We start from the raw sequence: 17017 nt of genomic DNA, 5'->3' as shown, positions 1-17017 counted from the left end.
ACCCACCTGCTACTTGGACGGAGTGATTAGCGCAACACTGAGCGAACTCTATGCTCTTCACCACGGGGCTTCTCATGTGCTGTGAGCAAATCACTCCGCCCAAGTAGCAGTGCTTCGACTTCTGAGAATATAGTTCCCAGTATATGGTTAGAAGATGGCTGTGTCTCATGTGACCTTGTCATTTGTACACGCTGTGACTATACAAATAGGAAAATGTTGGTGTTATTTTGTCACTTATTGGGAGCAGTATGCTAGCTGGAGCCGTTCACCTCCAGTCTTTGTGCTAAGCTAAGCTAGCGGTGGGTGCGTCAGACAGAGTTACGGCACGCACGGAGATGAAAAGGCTATGTAAGGACTTTTCTAACTCTGGGGGATACGGTGAATAAGCTTAAGTGCCAATTTAAAAGTCGGCGTGTTCCTTAAATGTAGTTTTACAAGAACATTTCCGCTCCGTTTGACCTTTAGAAACAGAATGTTTCAGCTACTGTACCGTTAAAATGAGAAATGTAGCTTTTAAGTGCCCCTATATTATTACAACATTTTGGCTTATGAGTTTTACATGCATCCAAGATCAAAAAACTTTATTTTCTCATGATATACATTGCAGCATCACCTCTTTTCTCAGTGTTTGAAACGGTTCCATAAAGGACCCAGTCTCTCTAAACCCCTCCTTTACTCTGATTGGTCAGATTGCCCAGTATGTTGTGATTGGTCTACCGCTTATACAGTGCACGTTGGAAACAAAACACCCATATCTGAATTTCAGCTCTGGAGGCTTCCTCAGCACAGTGATAGCATAAAAGCGATGCTATCGATACTGTTCATATCAATTCGAGTCTGAATCGTTTGGAAGCACAGGCAAAGTGGATTTGCTTTCGCAGCACAGAAAACAGCGTATTCTTGATATGCCGATAACACGAACCAAACCCTTCCAGGCCTCAGGTAGAGCTACAGTGTTCGTAAAGTGTCAAAGTAGATGTCATTCGAGGGCAGCATTGATCTTTGAAGCTTTGTAGATCTTCTACATTCACAAACAGCCATATTAAACACTACATGAAAGGTGATATCAGAAAAAGCACAAGAGAGGCACTTTAACATCTATATGGAAATTACATCTATTACGATTGGCTGCGCTCTATTGCAAAATAGTTGAATTTTTGGGGGGGCGTGTAAATGGATGGACATGTTTTAATGTGCTCATGGTTCTGACCTCAACACTGTGATGATTTCTGAATGAGCGGTTTTTATAGTTTCCATGGTCTGAGTGGACTGGCGGTGGAGATTTGCTTGGTGAATGTTGGAGTATGCTTACATCATACTCCTATTTCAAAAGAGCGAGAAAAATCCCTTGGTCATAATATGGTGACTTCATTTGTGCTGGTCGGGGACGTGGAAATGAGGTGAAGTTATTTGAGAGCTGTGACAGAAGGCGGCGATTTTCAGCAAATAGCGTCTTTCATTGCGGTCTGTTGACTCAAAGCTTCAAAAGACTTGGAATATAGCTCTACTTGTTTGAAGGCAAGTAAATAACAGAATTATGGGTGAACCATTTCCAGAAAAGAGGCAAAATTACTCACAGGGCAGCCGTCCACTTCGTAAACAACATCAAAGATCTGTTTCTGTCCCTCTGTTTTCCTTTTATCCTCATTTATATGCCTGTAAAAATAAAGAGAGAAAGCTAAATAAATCTTTGATTAAACGTCACTGTTTCAGCCGACTAAAACCGTTTTGGCTGAAAAAGAAAAACAAATTTGGCTGAAAATTGTTGCTTGCCAAAATTTTGGTGCATCTTAAGTTAATCGTTAATCGCAGGACTCACGTCATCACTTCCTTGAGAGACTCGATGGCCTTTTCAAGCGTCACTTTATCGGGGTTGTCCTCTGATGTATGTTTCTTTATATCTACAAAGAACAAAATCCACTCTAAATCTCGTTTTCTTGTGTCCGCATACAGAGGTAAAACAAACCGCTTATTGAATAATGTCATGAGGCTGATCAACAATTGTTTTTTTTCCCCCATGCAGTGGAATTTTTTTTAATCATCTGGATTCAGTCAGATTTACTGAATAGAAACAGCTGTTTGTGTGTCTTTCACTTGCATCCTGCCGACAGCCGTATTCATGCGTTACCGTTCAGCAAGAGGGCGACGCTCGGCAGTCTCTGTACTGGACGAATCAAAAGCTCAACGAGAGTCTGGCGGCCACACTCGGGTTTAGACTGATTAATCTGGATAACAAAATGAAAGAAGATGTGAATAATGAAAAAAAGCCCATATAAAACCATTTAACTATAAAGTAGATTTAAACTCTAAAGATATCAGTACCTTCAGGAACGCATGAAACCTTGGCTTCTGCCTCTCACATCTCACTATGGTCTCTTTGCTCATCTCAAAGAAGTTGACAAATGGTGGGTAGGCCTTCACCAGCTCCCCAGACTGAGAGAGGATTTTAAAAAATAAAGAGAGATCACAAAAGCTGCCATTCAGTCTTTGACTCCGTTATGAGCTCCACGAGGAGGTCGAGTTCAAAGCTTTATCACACTCACATATTTCAGGATAATGTCTCCAACGCTCCTCTCTTCAGACCAGTTCATCACCAACTCCTCGAGATCCGCCTGTCAAAGCACATTCATCAGCGAACACGTTCAACACAGCCTTTACTCAGCGTTTTGGAAAGGTTATTGCCTACCTTTATTCTCGTGTGCACATCATAGATGTCTGGAATACTGCCAAAGATGGTCTTGATCTCTTCTTGAGCTAGAATGGGGCCGCCCACCTGCCCCTCTTTGTCCAGTGGGTATTTGAAGAGCTGAAAGAACCGATGAATAAAAGAAATTAGATCACTAAGCCAGGATGGACCCCGAGACACTCACTAATGCCGCGGGACTTGACAGTAGAGGTCTGCATTCCTGCGGGATCACTAAAAGACCCGATTAGATTTGTTGCGGGACTGGACTAAACCTCTGATTTGTAGGCATGAGAGGGTGCTATTTCTAAGAGATGGCAGACAAAGTGAAATTTATATTAGAGTGGTGGGGTGAAAGTTTTAAAACTGTCTTTTGACATTTTAAAATAAACCCTAAAACTGTAGTTTATTCACTACCATTCAAAAGTTTGAGGTACTCAATATGTTTTTTAAATAGGTCTCTGATGCTCAAATTAAAACTGTATTAAATACAGTAAAAACGGTGATAATATTGTGAAACAGTATTACTATTTAAAATAGCTTTTCTATTTGAATCTATTTTACAACTTCGTTTAATTTATTTTCTGTGATGAAAAGCTTATTTTTCATCAGCCATTACTCCAGTCTTCAGTCACATGATCTTTAAGAAATCATTTGTGCTGCTTATTTTTGTGGAACCATATTTCTTTTGGATTTTTTTAATAGAAGGTTCAAAATAGCTTTTTTTATCTTAATCTTTTGTAACATTATAAATGTCTTTAATGTCACTTCTGATTTGTTTCTTTTTTGCATTCGCGCGTGAGAGAAAGCGACAGGTTAAAGCTCAATTCAATTATATATGCGCTAAATTAAATGATATATGCGCTAAACTTATTTTTTGTAATTGTTCAATTTACTAGCTATTGGCAAATTAAATAATTTTTTCGTATGAAATTTTGTCGCATATACGAGTGATTTACTCGCGTTTTTTAGAGGGTTGCATAAAAAAAAACATTTATAAAAATAATATAGTTAAATAATAATTCAATAAATATATAATTACAATTAAATAATTATATATTTTTTATTTTAATAAACTGTTGAGAACATAACATATGGAAAAGATTTACAGTGCTGTGAGAGTGGAATGAAACTGGGAAAATCAGTCCCGTGCAGACTTGACAGCTACTCCATAAACTTAATAAAAATCCAGCGGACCACAATGGAAAGGTCAGGCTATTCAGTATTGCCTGATGATCTGACTCCACTGTTCAGTGAAATTTGCTGGATTCTGATTGCGGGGCATATGATGTGGCATTTACTATGCAAGCAGACACAGAAGTGTGTGTGTGTGTGTGTGTTGTATGAGCTCTACATGTAAGGATGCAAAGCAAAACTCAAATGTCCATGGCATTTGCGCCCAAATCTAAATCACTTCCCCCCCTACTGGTCAGAGGCACTGGTTTAGCTTGATAAGACCACAGCCAGGTACTGCAGATTGCCACATTCTCATGTGTGTGAATGGAGAAAGAGAACACGCACACTGAACACAAACCTGCATGACCGTGGCCAGGATATCAACGTAGTTGCTCTCGGTTTGGTAGAGCTCCTTGGAGACCTGCCATCGCGCTGACTGCTTGGGAAGGGCGGGAGTCGAGCTTTTGGGAGGTTTGGAATTCTCTGAAACGCATAAGCACACACGCAGGGGTTAGCAGCTATACATTACACTGTTACATCCCATCCTATGATAGGTTTCATCCTCTTTTTAAAATATATTTGATGTTGAAGAAAAATAGTCAATAGGAATCCATCTATGAAATCAAATTAAAATGTGCAGTTTAATTAAAAGTAATGTTCCATGTTCAATAGAAATTTAAATAAAAATCAATCAATCAGGAACACAGAAAAGAGCAAAATGCACCGTTGTATCAGTTATTCTGAATTAAGTTCAGCTGTACTAAATCAAATCATATACATGTAAAAGGGGTATAGTCCACTCAAAAATTATGTAATTTACTCACCCTCATATTCATTCCACAATACTTTCTTCAGTGGAAAACAAAAGAATATATGTTGTTGGTAACTAAAAATTTTTGGTTCCCATTGACTTCCATTGTATTGACCAAAAGAAAAAAAGATGTCAATTGGAACCAAAACTGAAAAATATATTTCTTAAGAAATGCATATAGGTTTGGAACGACATGAGGTCGAGTAAATGATAGAATCAAAATGTTTCAGTGGACTATCCGTGTAAGTACAGGTGTAAATATTCAATATTTGAATATCTTAGTATTTAAATATCTTAGTCATTTTTGCTGTTCTGTTTGGTAAAATGGTACAAATTGTAACAAAAAATAAATAAAGGAAGATTTTTTTCTTCTGTGGTTATCGACATGAGGGTGTGTTCACACTTGGCAGGATTGTTTTCGGTTGAAAAAGATGTTTCAAAATCTGTTTTATCATTTGTTTGTTTTGAAAGACCAAAATAACCAAACAAGTGTGGACACACCCTAAACTGTATTCAGCATTGTGCATTCCACGGACATAATAATAATAAATAAATAAATTGTTTAAACCAATACTAAGAAATGTGATCAATGTAAGCAACCTCGTTTTCTCCAAAAGTCCTACATTACTATAGGTATATGTTTACATTAACCCTACACCCTGGGCTAAAGTTGTATGAATGTCACCTGTCTGGTTTTCCTGTCTGCACACTGGAGTGCTTGTACGCTGCAGTGGCCACTCTTTCTCTGATCTACGCTGTCTGGCACTCCTCCGCCTACCGCTGCTCCTCCTGCACCTGAGCTCTGCAAAAAGACAGCTGCCTCACTTATCTAAAACAAACCCTGACCTGGTTCTGGTTCATCTCAGCCTTGCCTGGGATCACCCTGGACCTCAGAGATCAAAGCCTAGAGAGTTCTGGAACAGAACTCTTACATAATGCAGTGGGAACTTTTACAAACTTTTCAAACAACCAATAAGGGCAATGTTTTGTTTTTTTCATGAATGTTAAAAAAATAAATTCTATCCATTTGTTTAACTAGTGGAAGACAGTGTGAAGTGTTATATTATTTGGCTGCTTTAGGCACATGACATGCCGGATCATTCATTTCACCTCCACTGGTTTTGCACGTGTCGGGTGTGTTGGAGATGTCCAGCAGGGAGCCCATGGAGAGGGAGTGCTCAGCCGACGGTCTCTTGCGCGGTGGGAAGGGAGAAATCTCTGTCTCTTTGGTGAGCTGAGCCAATGTTTCTCTGAGACGACGGCGTTTCCTGCCACTGTTGGGTGTCGTGAGAGACAGCAGAGACACGGCTTTCTTCATCGCAGGACTCTCCGGCTGCGAGGAAGACACGTGACAACATGTATAAGTGCACCGCACTTTAGTGAAGATGTAAATTCAATCACAGTACTTATATTTCATGATACACTGCATATAAGTGCTGTATAAAGTGAGGCAAAGATGACATAAACTAGTTAGCATTTTAGCACTTCTAAATATATCGTACATAGGTAACCAAACAGTTGATGGACCCCATTGACTTCCATAGTATGAAAAAAAAAAATCTGTTTGGGTGATGACATTCTTAAAAATATCTTTTTTTGTGTTCAGCAGAAGAAATCAATCATACAGGTTTGGAACAACTTACTGGTAAGTAAGAGTAAATGACAGAATTTTCATTTTTGGGTGAATAATCATTTAAGTCAATGGGTTTTTGAATAGATTTTTGGCTAAATGCCTAAAATAAGATATTTTCATATTTAGCCTATGACAAAGAAGTACATTAGTAAAACCCCTTTGTGATTTTTTTTTTAAGCTTTTAATTGTCTTGAAAATGGGTGTTGCTAACAAGTGGCTAAATGGGACATTGTTCTAACTCATTTTCAAGGATTATGTTTTGTTTTGTTTTGTTTTGTTGGTCCCACTTTATATTAAGTGGCCCTAATACCTGTGAACTTACATGGTAACTACATGTGTACATAGTATGTAACTACAGTGTAAGTACACATTAGTACATAGTATCTACAGCTGTAACATTTGCGTAACTACACATATGTAACAACCCTCAGAATGGTATGTGTAAGTACAAATGTGTAACAGGACATTGGTAACAACATTTTTTTTCACTTCAGTAAGTACACATGTGTAACAGTAATTATGTGTAACTACATTTTGTAACAACAATATGTAGCCTATTTGTTGTTCCACTTCCACATGCAGTTTTAGATACTGCAGTTACCAGTTGGAATACATGTATTTATGACTGGCAGGACTAATGTTGAATTACAACTAAAGTTTCACCTTGTGATACCAGTGTTACATGGTAACTCCTCAGGAACTGTCCACTTAATATAAAGTGTAATTGTTAAGGTAATTGTTGTGTACATCAACTGGTAACTGCAGTATCTAAGACTGCATGTGGAAGTGGAACAACAAATAGGCTACATGTTGTTACAAAATGTAGTTACATAATTCCTGTTACACTGAAAAAAGTGTTGTTACCAATGTCCTGTTACACATTTGAACTTACACATACCATTACGTGGGTTGTTACATACGTGTAGTTACACTAATAATACAGTTCTAGATACTATGTACCAATGTGTACTTACACTGTAGTTACATACTATGTACACATGTAGTTACCATGTTAGTTCACAGGTATTAGGGCCACTTAATATAAAGTGGGACCGTTTTGTTTTTTCAGACACTAGTCAGGAGCTAAATTGTGGTGACATTCAAGTCATGCAACCATGATGTACTTTGTTTAGGGAAAAACTGCAGACCAGGCAACCCTGGCTTTTTTTTTTTTTCTGTTAGTGCAGTTACATTAACTTTGAAGAAAATGTCTCATGTTCAATTTTGGGATGTCAAACACAGTATGAGTTGCAGTCTTCCACCCCTTTTGATTAACAGGATATAACCAGCCCTGATCAACAACTGTTTTTAAACAATCGGCTGATGGCTGATAGTGAAAATAATTGCTTTTATCAGCCAATAGATTGGTGCATCCCTAGATTTAAAATATTACCTGAAATCAGACTTGTGACTTCTACAAAAGCACAGACCATCACTTCATAACTAATTGTGAGGTTTGTCGTGAAATGTTTATGTTAATAAATAAAAAATCCTCTAAAGAGAAAACAAATGAGATTAGTACTTCCAGAACCAAACTGCTGTCATTTTACAGGTTTCCTCACCTTTTCATAAGAGTACATAGATTCCCCAGCACGGGCGTCCATTTGTATACTGCCCCAAAACCACTGCGGAAAAACACAGAATGAGAAATAAACCACAAAACTAAAACACCTTTAAAACACTTAAAACACCTCCACTGAACCCTTTAACACCTTTAAATAAATAGTGATGCATTTATGATTGTAACTGAACTACTAAAACCCCTGATGTGTGCCACAAAAAAAAGATTCCCACTCCTCGCAACATACTAGATAATAGACTACAGATAGTAAACAGCATGAAATAACAGAGTGTATTTCAACACACTATTATTAAGGTCCCACACAAAGCCCAGCGTGTACTTGTGAGACGTTAAGTCAAGTTCATACCTCCTGCTTCACTACATAGAGTCTTTTCAAGGGAGTAAAGGGCAGTTCTTTAATGGAGTTCTCCTCAACTACCAAGTGGGTGCACTTTTCATCACCCACTGCCTGGACTCGTCCACCTGAACAAAACAAGCAGAACACACTCCTTTAAAAATCCCCCTCAAGCAGAAGTCAGGGGTCATTGGCTTTTACAGAGAAGGTCTGGCAATAAAATACAGAGACATATCCTTGGGTCAGCGTCTCAGATGCATCAGAATGAAAAAGCTTTGGTTAATCGAGGATTATTTGAGCAGAAGTTGTGTGACATTTGAAAACATGAAACGTTTTAGATTTGTTTCAGGAAAGACACTGATGCATGAGAGTTCAGTACCGTGTTTCTGAGTCCTCTCCTCCATGTTAGTTTTCTCCTCCTCAGAGAATCCCAGAAAGCTCAAAACGCAGTCCTGGAACGGAGGGACTTTAAATTCTGTACGGAACTCCTCGGTCCCTGCGTGGAAATTGCTAAACCAAAAAAAAAAAAAACAGCAATCAGACACACCACAACACCAAAATATGCTACAAAAAGAAGTGTGAATATGTTTTTGGGCGTTTTAGAAGACACTTCTGACCACTAAAGGAGGAGCAGTTTATTTTTGTTGGTGTTAAAATAGTTACAATTCTGTGAATTCAATTAAAATGCAACACATTTTACTTCCATTATCTGATGCATTTCCAAGCTAAATAGGATATTTGAGGATTGGATTGTAGAAGTGGGAATTTAACATTAGAATAGAGCCAGACCTGGGACAGACCAGGACATGAAAGACAAAAGTCAAGGTCAACATCAAGAACATATTAATGGTTATTTTTCAAACCTTTCATTCAGTTATTGTTAATATTAGCAATTTAAAATACAGCAGAAAAAAAAAGGCTTTCAAAGTCGTCACTACATAAAATCTACAGGAAGCGATATATTTTCAGGTTTACAGACATTTATACTAGAAGTGCTGTATAAATTGGTATAAATAAAGTGCAAAATAAATTGTTAATTTTAAGACTTATTGGGGTCCCTCTAAAGGTTTGCTGAGGCCCCCTGGTTAAGAACCACTGTCTTTGAGCACTCTTGGCTAACATTAACTACTAGCCTGTACAATTTATGTAACGTCATTCAAAAAGGAATGTCGTTTCAAAGGAAGAGCAAATTATATTTTGATGAAAGATTATGCCCCTCTAAATAACGTTTACTGATGCATTTTGCACAAGGCCAGACACATGTATTAAGACAGTACAAGGTCAATTTTGATTCAATATTGGTTTTCAAGACTTTCCATTAAGTATTGTAGGCGCAAAGTGGACGGTATGGAGAAGAAAGAATAGAAAAAAAACTTAGATTCAACATCCAGCCCAGAGTGGCAGGTCATTAATGTGAAAGGTCAGGTTCAATGCTCAGTCAATACATGTGTGGAAAATGTCAAAAACTAATTGCAGTGGAAACCATTTTAAATATGGAAGCAGGGAGGGTCTGTCTGGTTTGCGCACCAGTGGCTGGACTTTTCAGCTTCATCATTCAGTTTTTACTCCTCTATATCCACACAGTGGATTGACGCAGGGATTAGTTGTATGCCTGACACACACACAATCTTACATGTCATCTCTGTGCTCCCATGCCTTGCGTATCCACTCAGGGGTGAGGATGGGTGTGCCCATGCACACTGCCAACTTAAAAAAAAAAAAGAGAGAAGAAAGCCGTTAATAGCATCAGGACGGAAGAGATCCCCTCACCATAGCCTGCTCGATGCATTATGCATGAGACTAATGAATGATTCAGCCCAATTCAGCACGCTGTGAGAAGAGATACATGAGAACTGTTTCAATCAAACCCTCTCTAAATAACACAGACACGTCAACAGCAGACCACGTTACAGAAAGCACAACTGGAGCTGGAGGAGCCATCACTGAACAAAAAGACATTCATCAAGAGTCTCTTTACTGTGGTTGATTTTTTAGGACTTCAAATATGATTAATGATAAGGAAATAAAGGATATAAAGAGCAATGCGTTTAACAGTCTGGGTAATTGACTTTTCCTAAACACTGCAAGACTGTAAAGGTTTCTGTGATTTGAAGGTGAGAGCGAATTTAACCAGTATCACATCACCTGATTTTCAGTCCATAACGCTGATTATTCTGGTCCAGAACTACACACTTAGACAGGAAGAGCTCATCTGACAGGCATATAAAGTGATCAAGTTTTTTTGTTTTATGTAGCGTTTAGGACCATACAGAAAACACGTCTATAGACTGTGTAATCAGAATGTTTGTGGATCCAAATGTGATATTTACACTAGTTTAAAGTCTGTACGTTTATGGAAAAAAGTATCTTATGCTCACCAATGCTGCATTTTTTTAATCAAAATGTTAATATATAAATATTATATATAATATATATACTAATATTCGAAAACATGATTAGAATTTAAAATAACTTTTCTACGTTAATATATTTGATGTACGCATACATATGTGATCTCTTTTTTATATATTAAAAAATGTATCATAGTTTCCACATAAAAAATATAAAGCTGCACAACTGTTTTCAACATTAATAATAAGAAAAGTTTGAGCATCAAATAAATGATCATGTGACTGGAGTATTGTCTGCTGAAAATTCACCTTTGCCGTCACATGATCCTTTATTTGATGCTCAAACTTTTCTTATTATTAATGTTGAAAACAGTTGTGCAGCTTTATATTTTTTATGTGAAAACCATGATACATTTTTTTTATATATATATATATATATATATATATATATATATATATATATAAAAAAGAGTTCAAAATAGAATATTTATAGAGTATTTTTTTAAACAAGTATGTTTATTATGTATTAAATATATATTTAATGTATCCCTGCTGAATAAAAGTATTCATTTCTTAAAAAAAAAAAACATCAGAAATTTCAATCTGTAGTGAAAATGGTTCCTTGAAATGATTATGATCCATAATATCAAAGTATTTTGTACATCCGTGTTTTGAATGCATGTATACTTTTTTGCATATTTGTTAATTGTGTACATTTTATGCATATATATTACTCTCCTGTAGAACACACAGCCATGCCTCATCTTTATATTGGTATATGATAAGTATATGATTTGTGGCAGCAATCATTGATACTGTCATTGCAGCAGGGTGAGTCAGACCCAAACAAAGGATTTCAGAACTGAAAATATTTTTTCCCCTGATGATTCAGTATAGACAAAAATCAATGGGTCTGAAAGATGATATACATGTATGTGCGAATGGGGTGGATAAATACCCTGTACTTTTCACCATGGGTTGAATGGGCGATGAGGTGTGAGACTTTAGCGCTGTCAAACTCTTTTCGGATGGTCCCCCCCATGTGATGAACGAGATTTACCAGGGTAACCTGAAGAAAAACAGTTAATTGGGACGAATAATCCGACAGTGAATTTATGGGCTGTTTTTGAGTAGACAAGCAGAACTCACCACTTCCTCTTTTTTACGGAATCCGGTGAAGCAGAGAGACAAGTTGAGCATGGTCATAGAGTAGAGAGGCCTGGAGGAGAACGGCAGAGGCTGCGAAAGAAGGCATGGAGGATCACAAAGATGGAATACATCATTAATATGAATAAAAGAAAAGCACAAATCTGAGGGTGCACAAGAAAAACAGACTGAACAGATAGCAGAAACTGATTACAACTAACGTTCCCTCTAAGCCAAGGGTGTCCAATCCTGCTCCTGGAGGGCAACTGTCCTGCAAAGTTTAGCTCCAACTCCAATTAAACACACCTGAACCAGCTAATCAAGGTCCTAATAAGCATACTAGAAACTTGCAGGCAGGTGTGTGAAGGCAATTTGGAGCTAAACTCTCCAGGACAGTGGCCCTCCAGGACAGAGTTTGGACACCCCTGCTCTAAGCAGACCCTTAAATATTGATGAGCCAAAGCATTATGACCAGTCACAGCCACAGGTGAAGCGAATATCATTGATCATCACATAATAAGGTCTGGGTAGATTAGATGGCAAGCAAACGATCAGTTTTCGTAATCAACGTATTGGATGCAGGAGAAATGGGCAGGAATAAAGATCTGAGCGACTTTGACAAAGGCCAAATTGTTCTGGCAAGCCGACTGGGTCAGAGTATCTCTGAAACGGCAAGCCTTGTGTGTTGCTCCAGGTCAGCAGTGTTAAGAATTGATCAACAGTGGTCCGAGGAGGGACAAACAACAAACCGGCGACAGAGCGTTGGGCGCCCAAGGCTCATCGATGCATGAGGGCAACAAAGGCTTTCCCGTCTGGTCCGAGCCAACAAAAGGTCATAACTGTGGCACAAAATTTCAATGATGGGTATGGGATGTCACACAGTGCATCACATTCTTCTGCGTATGGTGCTGTGTAGCCGCAGGCCAAGCAGACCTCTTTGTCTATGATGACCCCAGTCCACCTTTAAAAATGCCTACAATGGGCACTCGAGTGTCAGGACTGGAACTTTTAGACCACTGGAAGAAGTTCAATGAATCCAGTTCTCTTTTACATCACGTGGACAGCCATGTACGTGTGAACCGATTTAGCACCAGGATGCACTGTGGGATGACGACAAGCCGGTTGAGGGAGTGTGATGCTCTGTGCAATGTTCTTCTGGGAAACCCTGGGTCCGGCTATTCATGTGGACATACAGTACATTTGACGTGCCACCACCAAAACATTGCTGAACACCACCTAATGACAATGGTGTTCCCTGGAGGAAGTGGTCTCTTTCAGCAGGATAATGCACACATTTGTGTGTTTGTGACTTGAAGAATCTGCTGCTTGTCTTACTGCCAGATACAAGAGATCTTCAGAGTCCATGCCTCGGGAGGTCGGCACTGTTTTGGCAGCACTCGCAGGACCAACAGCATATTATGCAAGTGGTCATTCTGTTTTGGCTCATCGGTGTATTAATAGTAAATAATAATGAAGTACTTAAATAATATAATTAAATATATAAATATTTTAAATGTAAAAATTATAGTAAATAGCATTATTATACAAATAATAAAATTTATTATAAAACAAAAAAAATTATTTATATACTGCGTTTATTATATTTTTTATATATATTATATCTAAAAATAAAAAACGATATATATATATTTTTTATATTTTATTATTTTGTTTTATTTAAATTTCAAACAACAATAATAATAATTATAGCAATAAATATATTAGAAATAAATATAATTCCTTTAAAATGATAAAAACACCACATGTATGCATGTACGTATGTGTATTAAAATATAAAATAAAAAAATTGTAATAAAAAACACCACTATATATATATATATATTACATATTTTTAATTAAAATTATATACATTTTAAAAAATATTTTTTTTTTTTTTTTTTTATATAAGTTCTAATAATTATTTACTATTATGTACTATTGTTATGTGTATAACTCACAATACATTTGAAATGTTATTCATTTTATTTACATTTATTATACATTTCTGTGTGAACGCTCAGGTGTTAAGACTATGGAGTGTGTACTGTGGCAGATAAGCTGTGTACCACAAGATTTAACAGCAATAAGACAAGCCCTCATTTCTCACTGGAATGTTGCAGTCGTATCTATATTCTAGTGTTCTTCAGACTTAATCTTTCTGTCCGGTACCGATCGCTAGTCAGCCAAGTGTTCGTTTTGCTCTGGAATATCTGGAGGAGTCGAGCAGACACTCCTGCGTACACTCAGATAAGCCAGCAACATTTTTCAGGCTATACAGAAGCAATCAAAGCTGCTTACGAATCCGTTTCAGTTGGAAGAACAACTTTATTTCAACAGGCTTTTACTCAACCCATGACGGCAAGCAGATGCTACTAGCATCAAACTATTTCACCACCTCAGGGAGGAAAAAACCAAGTAGATGGCTGCGATCCTGTGGGTGCTTGTGTTGTTTTATTTCAGGGTCTTACCTCTCCCTTGCTGGCGCAGTGCATCACGGCAGGAGGCCCCAGGATACGGCTGTCGTTCTTGTACAGGAAGCTGTATTCGGGAGCCTGGAAGTCTTTCAACACAAACACAGTCTCGAACTCGCAATTCTCGCCGTCACCAAAATCTCTGACATTGTCAGTCTTGATGCAGCGGGTGTTTATATCCTAATGGGATGAAGAGGAAAATTCAGAACTGAAATAAAAATGACACAAAACAATATCAACAAACACATTAGTTAGCATGTCCTCAAAAGCAAAGAGATATCTCCTTAGTATAAGGGATCTAAAGATGTTAAAGTGTTCTGACAGATGACACATTGGAGAAAGACAGCAGTCATTTGTCACATGTAGATTTAGGGACACGAAAACAAGTGTCAAGGACGGTTCACACTGGACAGCTAGACGGAACAGTGAAAACATGCATTTTTCTGATGTCATCGCCAATATAGGATATTTGCTCATTTATGCCTGTTTTTAAGCTGTATTTTTTCCATTATCATGCACTCAATTAAAATGTGTAATATTTAATACTTCACTTCTAATGTTCTATAAATGTACAAATTAATAGTAATAACTAATATAATACTACACTAAATAGTAGTACTAATTTATACTGTATATTAGGGATGCCATTCGAGCGGGTGTTCTCCGCGGCTGAACGTTACGCTCGTGTCTCCTCCAAGAACACACATTTTTTTTAATTAAAGCGTTTTAATAGGGGTGCCTATTAAGCGTTAGGCTATGAATAGTTTGATTGAAACTAATTTGCTTAAAAAGGCTATTGCCAGTAACAAGGCAGGTCCGCATTAAATCATATACCGCATTTATTTTATTTTTTTATCTAACGAGCATCTGGTTTGGCGATGCACAAACGGACTGTCGTGCTTATTGTTTTTTCTTCTTTCAATTAGCCTACCATAGGCCTACTATGTAAAAAAAAGAAAAAAGAGAACATGTTACTTGTTCAATTAATAAACAGTTTGTTTGATGACAAATCGCTAAAGATGAAATTGGCCTCCCTTTCTGTCATTGTGAGAATGTGTGTTGTTTTTTTGTTTATCGTTTTTTTAAATGGGTCATGACATGAGAAACCAAATGTGCCTTGATCTTTTGGTATATAAGAGGTCTTTGTACCATTAAAACGTCCTGCAAGTTTCATAGCTTAAGACTTCCTCCCCATTATAAACGAATCATTTATTTAATCAAGCTCTAAATACAGCTCGTTCTGGATCCATGGTAAGAAGTGACGTCACGGTACGAAGTGACGTACCAGCGTTTGCATAATGACCGCCTCCAGCGCAAGACAACTCCGCTTTAAGCGCAAGGCAACTACGCTCATTTCGTATCATTGTCGCGCCCGCGCGCCTCACAAGCGTTCAGTCGACGGACAGCGAGTGGGTCTGTGTACAGGGAAATTACGATGCCACGCAGATGTGCTGTTCCTGGCTGTGGACAAACAACATCTTTGAATACGCTGCGAAAGATCCAGTCGTCAGGGAAAAATGGATGCACTTTATTTTTTGCGGACGTCTCAATCACGGCAGTGTTAGTTTAAGCGTTTGTTCAATACATTTGAAGGATGACTGTTTTGAGAACAAATCCCAAAATGATGCTGGCTTTGCCAGAAAACTGTTGCTCAAAGATAAGTCCGTGCCGAATATTCTGGGCTCAACAACGACGACGCAAACTGTAAGTAATGCATTTAAAACTTTAAACTACTTTTTAAATACGCAGAATCCGCAAATGTTCTGGCTGGGGGCGTTAATAATCGATGCATAGGCACTGACGTTAGCCAATCATAACAGTGGGCGTTAACACTGAACTCTTAAAGGGGAAACACCCCCAAAACAGACTGTTTGAATCAGAGGATGAGAAACCGGGTGGGAAAAGGTCATAAATCACTACATTTTAAAAGTTTTTTGTAAAAAAAACTATAGTAATACTATAATTGCACCTAAGGGAACATAATAATAAAATAAAAAAAACCATGTCATGACCCCTTTAAAGATATTCAACTTTTGCTCCGCGAATGGCATTTTTGGAAGAAATTCACATCTATATATATATATATATATATATTTATTAGGGGTGTCACAATATATCTCTATACACAAATGCATGAGTTCAGTATATGTATCGAATCGTGACATGAGGGTATTGTTACACCCCTAATATATAAAATATATAATGTATACGTTTAAAAGTATTTAAAATCTGTACAAATTAATCATAATAATAATAATGATGTGCACACAGTGCAAAAGCATATGTCCGGGGTAAACAGCACCTCACATGTTTAAAGGGAACTGAAAGGAGGTCTGTTAGTTCAGAAACTTCCATTATTCTTGTCTTTTGGGATTTACTTTCAGAAAAGATTATTCTTACCTGCATGTAAAAACAAAAGATTAAAAGAAACAATTAAATGACACTAAAAAGGGCTTAATCACGAAAAGGGGTTGATTACACAATTGATTGAGTTAATTCTTAATTATGGATTAAAGACCACCTGTTGGACAAACACAGGACAAGTTGTTAGATCACATTGTTAGAACTTAGTCCAGATCACCGTGTGAGTGAGTTCGACATTAGACAGCGCAGTGCCCCACCGAATCCCCATGCTGCAAATCTCCCAGTGCTCTCAAGCATGCAAAGATTCTGAATCCCGAGACGTACCATATTGACTATAGATTTTATCAATTTCTCACGCGCCTCTGTGCCCGGCTGCCCTTCTTTAATCTTTACCACCGGGACTTCCATTATTGTGATGGCCTGTAAAAATGAAGAATTGACGTCAACCTGGCAACCCAAAGCTGAT

General features: G+C 37.7%; 1 protein-coding gene and 1 long non-coding RNA gene across 9 annotated transcripts in view; one reads left to right on the top strand and one right to left on the bottom strand.

Annotated features, from left to right (window-relative positions):
* LOC306990423 overlaps positions 1-17017 on the top strand; it is a 598642-nt gene that overhangs the window by 543230 nt on the left and 38395 nt on the right. The window lies entirely within an intron of this gene.
* ect2 (epithelial cell transforming 2) overlaps positions 1-17017 on the bottom strand; it is a 33816-nt gene that overhangs the window by 13013 nt on the left and 3786 nt on the right. For 2 of the 8 annotated variants that reach the window (XM_079597217.1, XM_079597214.1), the window contains exons 4-20: positions 16876-16971; positions 14185-14367; positions 11720-11809; positions 11529-11639; positions 9853-9926; positions 8599-8729; positions 8232-8347; positions 7866-7928; positions 5781-6003; positions 5356-5472; positions 4218-4342; positions 2687-2806; positions 2544-2612; positions 2323-2433; positions 2129-2225; positions 1820-1901; positions 1578-1656 (exon numbers count right to left, since the gene is read on the bottom strand). In XM_079597217.1, the coding sequence (XP_079453343.1) occupies positions 1578-1656; positions 1820-1901; positions 2129-2225; positions 2323-2433; positions 2544-2612; positions 2687-2806; positions 4218-4342; positions 5356-5472; positions 5781-6003; positions 7866-7928; positions 8232-8347; positions 8599-8729; positions 9853-9926; positions 11529-11639; positions 11720-11809; positions 14185-14367; positions 16876-16971 (1887 nt within the window). The remainder of the gene's footprint in view (positions 1-1577; positions 1657-1819; positions 1902-2128; positions 2226-2322; positions 2434-2543; positions 2613-2686; positions 2807-4217; positions 4343-5355; positions 5473-5780; positions 6004-7865; positions 7929-8231; positions 8348-8598; positions 8730-9852; positions 9927-11528; positions 11640-11719; positions 11810-14184; positions 14368-16875; positions 16972-17017) is intronic. The other 6 variants (XM_079597216.1, XM_079597220.1, XM_079597215.1 and 3 more) reach the window with 3 other exon arrangements.

Source organism: Phoxinus phoxinus, assembly GCF_949152265.1.
Source record: "Phoxinus phoxinus genome assembly, chromosome: 22".
Taxonomy (NCBI): domain Eukaryota; kingdom Metazoa; phylum Chordata; class Actinopteri; order Cypriniformes; family Leuciscidae; genus Phoxinus; species Phoxinus phoxinus.
Note: the sequence above shows the minus strand (reverse complement) of the source record. Positions and strands in the feature narration are given on the sequence as shown.